Raw genomic sequence first — 10,083 nt, forward strand, 5'->3', positions numbered from 1 at the left:
AAAGGAGTTTAGGGCTTAACATCTCCACCATATCTCGAAAATCCGGGTAATCATAAGAGATACCAAATTTTGTTTCAAGAAAAACATGACCACTCGCGTCGGGTTCGTCTTAGTTTCTTTCTTCTGTCGTCGTCAACTGACCACACCTAAACCGAACTACGCTCTGTTTCTCCAGTCGTCGCGAACTGAACACTCCCTACTTCATTTGATCGACCGCTATCGAACACTATGAGGGACATTGGTTGTAAACTACCAAACCCTTTCGATTACACATTGATATATCTGCGATTGCATGTAAGAATCTCTCCCTAAATCCACACCTTTATTTTTCATACATCAAAGTTGAAAATACAAAATACATTTCAAACTATTCAAACTATGTCAAGAGCATTTACAACGAAGTCAGATCAGACTTGGTGCTTCTCCTTAAAAAGGACCAACATATCTAGGATGGCTTACAGGGGGAGGAGGAGGAGGAGGAGGAGGGCCGGGAAAGTATGGCGGCCGATAATGCATTCCCGTATTTGGACCAAAATTAGTCATACCAAACTGCCCAAAGTGCCCATTTTCGTAATGCCAAGGTGGCGGCGGCGGACCTGGCTGCGGGTAGCCTACTGGGGTGTAATTTGGGACTTGATAGTGTGTCACGGCTGATTCATATGGCGGATGATAGCCTGTGTTGTAAGTTGGCACTGACTTGGGTGGAACAGCTGGTTCCGATGTCCGAGGATACTTATTTTCGCGTTGTTGCGGCGGCTGGAACCCGGAGTCAAACGTGGCGGTACTGCGTTTCTCACCTCTACCATCCCAATCGACGCTGGATTCATTACTTGCGGAAGAATGAACGGCTGCATTGCTGTCAAGGACAGGTTCCAATTCTTTGATCGAGTCCAATTCTTTCTGCTTCACTTCAAGCTCTTTCCCCTGGTGATCGAGTTCCTTTTCTTTCGAATTCAAGGTTTGGTTGCGATCTTCAATCGCCTTTTCGATCGAATCCAATTCTTTCTGCTTCAGTGCAAGCTCTTTCGCCTGCTGATCGAGTTCCCTCTCTTTCGAATTCAAGGTTTCGGTGCGATCTTCAGTTGCCTTTTTGATCGAATCCAACTCTTTCTGCTTCAGTGCAAGCTCTGTCGCCTGCTCTTCGAGCTGCCTCTCCTTTGATTTCAGGCTTTCGGCTTGTTCTTCAGCGGATTTTTTCATTGAATCAATTTCCTTCTGCTTCAGTTCAAGCTCTTTGGCCTTGTCTCCGAGTTGCCTCTCTTTCGATTCCAGGTTTTCAGTGTGTTCTTCGGTGGATTTTTTTATTGATTCCAATCCCTTATGCTTCAATGCCAGCTCTTTCGAGCGGTGATCAAGGTGCCTCTGTATCGATCTTAGGCATTGGGCGCGTTCTTCGTTGGATTTTTGGATCGAATCCAATACCGTCTGCTTCAACTCAAGTTCCTTGGTCTTGTCTTCCAGTTGCTTCTCTTTCGGTTTCAGGTTTTGGGTTTGTTCTTCAGCGGATTTTTTTATCGAATCAATCTCTTTCTGCTTCAACTCGATCTCTTTCGCCTGATCTTCGATTTGCCCCTCTTTCGACTTCAGAGTTTCGGTGTGTTCTTCTATGATTTTCTTGATCAAGTCCTGCTGCTTCAATGCAAGCTCTCTGGCCTGCTGCTGAAGTTGGCTCTCTTTCCTCTGCAGTAAGCTTTCCTTCCTTTGCAGTTGGATCTCTTTCTCTTGAAGTCCCCTGGAGACTTTATCCAAATACTTTTCGCCTTCTTGCTTCGATTTTTCAAGCTCCTTCTCTCTCAATTGAAGCTCACTACTCCACTCCTCCAGTGCATTCTCAAGCAAACTCAAATCACTCTCTTTCAAATCCATTTCCCTAATCATTCCTTCCCTCGATTCGAGTTCCTCCTCTTTCGCCTTCAGCTCCCTCTCACATTCCTCAATCGACCTTCGCGCTGATTCCAGCTCCTCCCCTCTCGAATCAAACTCCGCCTTTCGCGCCTCGATCGACCTCAGAACCTCTCTCGACTCCCTCTCTTTCAATTCAATGCCCTCATTGCACTTGTCCAGCAATTCTTCAAACCCCTCCACCGCTTCCCGCTCCTTAGCCTCCGCCTGTTTCACCTTCGCCTCCACCCAACTCAATTTTCTCGTCCTCTCTCCAATGCGCCTCTCGATGAAATCACACTCCCCCTCCTTCTCCCACACGAAACCCTCCACCTCCGTCAACCGCCGCTCCTGAACAGCAACCTCTTCGCTGTGATCTTGAATCAACGACTGGAGCGACAGCAACTGGTCCTTCCTCGCTTCGATCAACTTCTGAAGCACTAGCAATTCGTTGGATTTCGCCTCCATCTCCGAGCGGAAATTCGACTCTCTGGCATCCAAATCCTCCTCGCGGCCTCGGACTTCCTCCTCGCGGTGCTCGAGTTCCCGGAACCGGGCCTCGACGGAGCGGCGCGTGGACTCCAAGTGGTCCTCGAGGTCCTTCCACTGCACGGAAAAGAAGGTCAGGGACTTGGCTTGGGCCTGAACGCAGTCGTACGCCTGGCGCAGAGTCTTCTGCTTCAACTCCGATTCTTTCACTTCGAATTCTAGCTTCTCCATCGTCTCTTCTGCCGCCGCGGCCGCTTCTGCATAAACCGTACTAAAACCGGCGTCGTTGCGGTGAGGAACCGCCTGATCAAAATCCCTAGAGTTAGTGGGAAGAGTAGAGCGATAGTCAAGCGCAGCGAACTGCAGTCTCGTTTCGGCAAGGAAATAGAGTACGGTGTGGAATTCCGTGTGTTTCCATTAATTTTTTTTGTTTTGATTTGTAATTAATTTCAACCGCATACGTTACCACAATAATTTATACTCGAAGAGGACTGGGATACTTGGAAAGCAAGTAAAAGTTTAGAACTTTAAATTGTGTTTGAATTTTTACGGAAGCTAAATGCTATTCATACCATATTTTTGTACCACATTTCTATACCATCTTAGGTCGCATCTGATGTAAACAGCCACATAATTTGAAAAATTTGTGAAACCCAAGTAAATGAAGGAGAAAGACTTCTCGTATACACAATTATCATTTAATTAACTAGTTTTTCTTAATTATTAGTTTATTAAATAATGAAATAAATTTAAAAATCTATTTAATTCAAATGATGTGTCTGTCGACATCAAATGCCACCAAAGATAATATAAAAGTGTGATACAAAAACATCGTATGAATATCATTGCTCTTTAGTATAGTTACGAACTTTTTAAACGGATTATTTAATTTGAAGGCTAAAAATATGTTACCGTTTGCTTTAAGTGATTCAGCGTTTAAAATATGTGTATTTTTCGGCGACTCGATATTAAATTTGTAAAAATATTGATATCGATATCGATTGTTTTAGATAAAAATATAGAAATTGCTTAAAAATATGGAATTTAAAATAAAATCTTAAGAAATGAAACAAGGCAGTTTGTCGATATTTAACTAATATATCGAAAATATAAAAAAGATTTGTTAATTTTATATAAAATTAAAGAATTTATTCGACATGAGAAGAAATTTAAACTGACCCTTTTTATATCTCATGTAATTTTTTCGATACTCTCACAAAAATATTTAACAGTATCGAAAAAATTTAAACACAGGGTAAACGCTTGTACTACATCAAGGGTTAATCTGCAGGTAGTAATTATGTGATTTTGTGAAAAACAATCATGGGCCAGGTGTAGGTGATATCGTTCTTCCACGTGGGTATTGTTTGGGTAGAAAGCTTTAACATGCATTGGGCACAGGTGGAGATGGAAAAAGCGTCTGGATATGCATGGAGGTGGACCAGGTGGAAAATGTGCATAGGTGGTGGGTTCCTGCTGACTATTGTAGTCTATGAACTGGAGGTGTCCAGGCTATTATATAGAGATGGTGGATTAAGGGCGGATATAAGAATTTGTTCCTATTAATCTTTATTAAGGGTAGAAATATATATTTGTCTCAATTAACTGTAACAGAGGTAGAACAATAAGTGTTCTAATTAATGTTACTACTTTTAGGGGCGAAAAAAAAATCAACATCTACGAAATTTAGTTATTAAAGGCGGATAAATGAGCCTCTAATATATACTTATTCTTTTTTTTTTTTTTAAATTTAATAGTTTACATTAAGAGCATTTATCTTCTTAACTTTTTTCTTAATTATTAATCAAATAAATATGACAGTTATCATAACCCTAATTCTAGGATAACCAACACGCATATTCCTCATATTTCTCTTGATCTTCTTTCACGGCACAAACTCCCCATCTCCATTTTTCTTGTTGCTTCATATTCTTCTCCTCATCTCCATTTTCATAGCTCTCTATTTTTCTTGTTTCTTTATAGGGAACTTTAACGAAAAATTCACAGTACGGTTCACTTTAACGAAAAACTACATTTTTATACTAAAAAGTCAATCATGGTAATATTCACTTTACCCTTTATTTGTCATTTTCGTTAAAACTTAAAGTTTTCAAACCATTTTTGTTAGTTTTCCTTTCTTCATATTCTTCTTCTCATCTTCATTTTTCTTGTTCCTTTATATTCTCCATTTGTATTGTTCCTTCGTATTTTTATCCTTCTTCTTCACTTTTTTATTTCGGATGTGATATTGTTTTCTCTTCATCTCTATTTTTTTTAATTTTCTACCTTTCAATATTCCCTTTGACGAGTCTAAGATAACGAAATAGCAATTTAAAAAGGTTCGTAGTAGAGAAAAAAAAAACTAGCTTTATGTAGTTTGATTGAAGTTTTTTTTGTTTTTTTTTTCTCTCAAACTGTTGTTTTGCAGGTAAATTTGATGATGGGGTGTGAAAAATTTGAAGTGAAATTCATTAGGTGTGTTCTTCATACATATTTTTTCTATTTTATTTTTATATAACTAGCATTTGTCTACACATTTTGTGTGTTTTTAGAAAATGAGAAGGAGAGATGGAGAGAGAACGTGGGGGAGTGAGAGGTTTTGTTTTTGGTTTTTATTTTATTTATTTTATTTTTAATATTGGAGGTATTTTAACATCACCTGTAGGTAAGGCTTCAATAAAAAGCAGTAAATTTTGGACCTGTGAAATTACATTATTGCCCATCATTTTTTTTGTGTGATAAAGACTAAGTAGTCTTTTTACCCTCTTTTGGTTGATAAAGAGAGTTTCATTAATTAATAGAGATATTAGTGTTATCAAAATGATGAATTACATCATAAACCCCAATTGGCTTAGTTTTAGGTTTGATTTTTTTTGTCTAATTTGCAAGTTTTGTTTTCTCGATTTTTTTGTCTAATTTGAATGTTCTGCATAATCTGATTGTTTCTTTCCTGAATGTGAGTTCTACATAATCTATTCGTCTCGTCGAGAAGTATGATTTTCATTTTTGAATCACTAGATTTCGTTCAGTATTGAAGAAGTTATGAACGTTTAAAGTTTACCCATTTTCTGGGGAGTTTTCCACTTTTCCTGAGGACCAGCCACCTTTCAGGCAATTTTCCGGCCATCTCGGGCAATCATTGGGCTTCTAAATAGGTATAATCTTGTTCTACACCTATTTATCTTCATTTTGATATATTATGGGTCGAATTTGGTTAAGAATCAATTGAGTTATGAAGTTTTGAAAATTGCCCAAAGAGTTTTTAATGGAATGACCAAAATCATAGATGGTGGACAATCTCAGGAACCATTATGTATAATAACCCATTATTTTAATATTAATTTTTCTGTTAACAATTTATTTTTCTGTCAAGGTCGGTGGTGGAAAATAAAAATAATCGTAAATATATTTGACCCTAAAGTATGAGAATACAATCAAATAACTAATGGAAAGACTGAAAATCGTTTCAATTAATACAATTCCCAAAATGCAATAATAATAAATATAAATGTCATTAAATATATATAATAAAGTAGGAGCCTTAATAATCGCCCTTAATACTTTAAACATCCGCACTTAATATTGTTTGCACGTTAAACTTGTCTACATGGCAGCAAAACTATTAGGGGCGGATATAAGTGATTATTTGTTCCTATTTATAAATAGCAACGCTCTTTTAGGTGTAATTCTAATATCCACCATTTCTAACTATTTGCGTGGAAATTCTCAATTTTTTCCCCTATTTCTAATTAATAGATGCAAATGTATTGGCCTCTACTTGTTCATAGTTTTGTAGTGACCATTTCTACAATGCTTTATTTTTCTTTGAATAATATGAAATAAATAAACAAAGATGTAGCACATATGAGACTTGTGAGATTGGGAAAATCCTACCTGCATCTTTGAAGAGACATTATTTTGTACTATGGTTTAGGTATGACAATTTCTTACATAATTCGTTATCCAATATGAAACAACATGAAAATAACAGTTTTGAATCACCTTGTTAACAAGTCAGGTCGTTATTGAGTAACTCGTTAACATGTCAATAGTTACTGGTAAGCCGTTAAGAACCCAATATGATACCGTTTGCCAAATCATGGTGATTTCTTGTATGGCTCGTTATTATAAAACGACACAACCCATTAACAAATCGTGTCGTTATTAGATCACCCGGTAAGAACTCGTTATGATAACAGGTTTGACACTACATCAAGGATGAAACAAGAAATTTGTGTGTATGGGGGCATCCTCAAACAACAAAGTCACAAATAAAAAAGCTAAAGAATTTACTAAACAAAACACTTACATATTAAACCATGAGATTTTTCATAACCCATTACATTGTCCCTCGATGCGTTTTTATTTTTTGAAAACGTTGTCTGACAACTTCATTATCGCACCATCTAATCTCTCTATAAAAAAAATAACCACGTTATTATTCATCCATTGATCTCCCACTCGTTTTCTCAATCAATTTTTCAAAAATTTCATGGTTGAAAATGCTTTTCCAACTTTGGAAATAGCAAATAAATTAGTGATACACCTTGCTTATGTCACAAATATGTACATTTTTTCCCTACCAAAAAAATCGAGTGGGGGTATCTGCCCCCTTGAGCCCAAGGTGGCTCCGTCTATGCACTACACCATCTGTTAAGATAACGGATATGACACGAATGCGACAAACACGACCCGTTTATCAGACGTAATAACAAATATATCTAGAGCATGTTTATTCATAAAGAATAAGAATTAAAATAATTTTGATTCTTGAGTTTCATACTTTACTAAAATAATGTTACAAAAATAATTCATCTCTTAATTTATCATAAGTATAACACAGTGCGAGTTTTCCGTTGAAATCCTTAATCAAATACTAGAAAATCAAGACTCAGGTCGACTAGGATATTTAGTTGATCCGATCCTTTTAGATCTTCTCCTGTATCTAAGTTTTCCGTTTCTTTCATTTTCTCGCCGTTTTTTTTTTTTTTTACTTAAATATGCCTTTAGTTAAATCGACATAAACCAAACTCAAAACCCTTGTAAATACTTGCTCATAGAATCTCACAATAAATTGCAACTGTTCTCTGTTTTTTTTTACATATGTCGATATTTGTTGACATGTACGAAACATGATTTGGTTGACAATGGCAATCTTATCAAATTTTCAACAAAATGCTTAGGTGAACAAATTAATTTTTTTTTTGCGTGCTTTGCACTATGTTTTTATTTATGAGCTTAAATTTTTAACACTAATATAATAATATCATCAATGTTTGAATCCTGAATTTGCCAACGAAAACAAGCGTACGCAACACACTTCCTCGTACGGGTCTCTCACCAATTATAGACAGCAACACTGCATGCAAAGGTGATGTATTTCTTGTTGACAAAGAAAGGAATACATGAGAGTGAAAGCAAAAGAGTGAGAAAACGATATTAAAAAAATGAGTTGGGATTGTGAATATACTTTCAGTGAAGAGAGGGACATGGTATATGATGTAAAGTGAAAGAAATGTATCTGAATGGAATTGATAATTCTTACTTTTAAGTTTATGAATATCTTAGTTACTACTTTTGAAAAGAAGGCTGAGATTTTATTTTACAAAGTGTAATCAGAAGTGAAACCAATTAACATAAGGCTTGTTTGGATGTACTTTTAAAATGACTGAAAAGTGTTTTTGAAGAAAATATTCTCGGGTTCCAAATGTAAGAGTATATAACTGAATCATTAAGATTGTGCCATCTGTCAGTAATACAGTGGCTAGATTGAAGAATATGGTTGGGATATTTCAGATATAATAAGATCAAGATAGTATATAACAAAGCTTGTGTAAGAAGATTGTATTAAGCAAAAGTAATAAAGAAAAGTAGATTTCTTTCTCTCTCTAAAGTCTTCTCTCATCCTTTCTCTTCTCTCTTAAGTTTTCTTTCTTCCTGTGTTCTATGTTCTCGACCTATGTATGATATGGTTAACACCAAAAGCACTTAAAATGCTTTCTTCAAGAAGCATCAGTTATATACTTCTTTCAAGAAGCACTTTAAGTGCTTTTCTAGAATTTAATTGCATCTTTAATAACGATTGGTTCTAAAAACATTTTCATCAAAAATGCTTTCAATCATTTTAAAAGCACATCCAAATGAGCTCATAAATTGTTACTTGTCTTTTAAGATGGCCATGTATTGTGTTTCTCTTTTTCAACATGTCCCTTCATTTGGGACAACTACTTAACGCATCACACGTGCAATCACTTCCACATCGGTTATTTAAGCAACTCTCTTTGGTATCGTATTAAGATTTCAAAGAAACAGGATAATGATCTACCACTAATCACAGCCAACTTAACTACCTATTCAATTCAATATGTGTGTGGTTTAAGCCTAAATTTCTTAGTTATAAGTTGCAATTTGTTTTATAAGATGGAGGATGTGGGAGATATCTCATTATTCAACAGTTTTATTATAGTAAATGAACAGTGATAAAGACAGTCTTTAATTAGGTGGAGAGATACTCTCTTGTCACTAATTAACTATGTAGCAAGTATTTCTTAAATGAATGGTTCATTTTTTTTTATCATGGACAAATATCTATAAAAGTGATGATTATGTCTTGGTTGCAAGAGAAAGTTTCTCCTTTATGTGTATGTCTTGTGGGAATACTTGGTGAATGAGAGAACATCATGATATTAAAGAACAATAGAAAGTGAATGAACCATGAGGTATGTATTTTGTAGTATGGATTAACGAGAATAGAGCGATATGAGTGAAATCTTCATGCATTAACATTGGACAATTATTTCATAAACATGGCATGAAAATTGAAGCATATATATTAGTTCTTTTACTATTTTTTATTTTACTTTGCCAGATATGCCTCTGTAGTCTTTCTAATGCTGATGCCTTCTTTCTTCATTCATTTTTTTAGTTGCGGTAACTTCGGCCTTAGCAAGATGCAAACGGCAATGTCAAAGCAATACCAAACAAGCGAGAAAAGCCCTATATATTCTATAAGTAAAGCCTAAATGTCCTTATTAATACTAAAGCACTAATGAGTAAGAAAAGATCCCCATAGACCATCTTTAATGGTGGGCTAAATGCTAAATTTCCCCCTAAACCCAATCCAACCCAAGGGAAAACATTGGGCTAAAAGCTAAATGGGGAACTGAGGCCGGATTCCGCCCAAAATTTAGCCCAAAGGTCGGTGTGGGCCCTACTGAAGGGATTGCATTTTAGTGTTTGGGCGCCAAACACAGCCCACTAAATCGCCCAACTCGCCTAACGTGTGAGGCTTCCGACCGCCAGGGACCTACCCACGTGGGCCTATCGGCCACATTCAGCATGAGCCCAACGACTCCTTCCATCAAACGGTCGTGATCATCAGGCCATTGGTTAATCCAACAGCCTAGATTCAAAATTTTTTTGTTTGTTTTTATATTTATATATTATTGAATCCAACAGCTAAGATCGAATACAATCAAATCTAACGGTAAAAAAAAAAAAAAAAAAGATCTAACGGTCCAAATTTAAATCCAACACCTAAAATAATTAAAAAAATTATTTAACTCAAAATTCATCCAAAAACTCTATAAATAGCTATGTATTTGTTTAAACATCCACACAAAACTTAATTTTCTCCTACAATTCTTCCAATTTATCTTTCTCCATTTCTTTCAATTTCCAAATTGTTTAACATCATAAGAGAGCATATTAGAG

At 36.1% G+C, this 10,083-nt stretch overlaps 1 protein-coding gene across 1 annotated transcript; it reads right to left on the bottom strand.

Moving 5' to 3' along the window:
• Positions 1–302: 302 nt before the first annotated feature.
• LOC103948884 (intracellular protein transport protein USO1) lies at positions 303–2,793 on the bottom strand. Its single transcript, XM_009359970.3, has one exon. The coding sequence runs from the start codon at positions 2,599–2,601 to the stop codon at positions 427–429; it is 2,175 nt and encodes a 724-aa protein (XP_009358245.2). The 5' UTR covers positions 2,602–2,793; the 3' UTR covers positions 303–426.
• Between the last annotated feature and the right edge of the window lie 7,290 nt (positions 2,794–10,083).

Source organism: the organism of the source record quoted next, unplaced genomic scaffold (assembly GCF_019419815.1).
Source record: "Pyrus x bretschneideri cultivar Hongxiangsu unplaced genomic scaffold, Pyrus_bretschneideri_v1 Contig5, whole genome shotgun sequence".
NCBI classification, from domain to species: Eukaryota; Viridiplantae; Streptophyta; class Magnoliopsida; order Rosales; family Rosaceae; genus Pyrus; species Pyrus x bretschneideri.

What these genes read in the sequence shown, in the direction of transcription:
- LOC103948884 (XM_009359970.3), bottom strand. Translation starts at nt 2,601, where the DNA reads ATGGAGAAGCTAGAATTCGAAGTGAAAGAATCGGAGTTGAAGCAGAAG.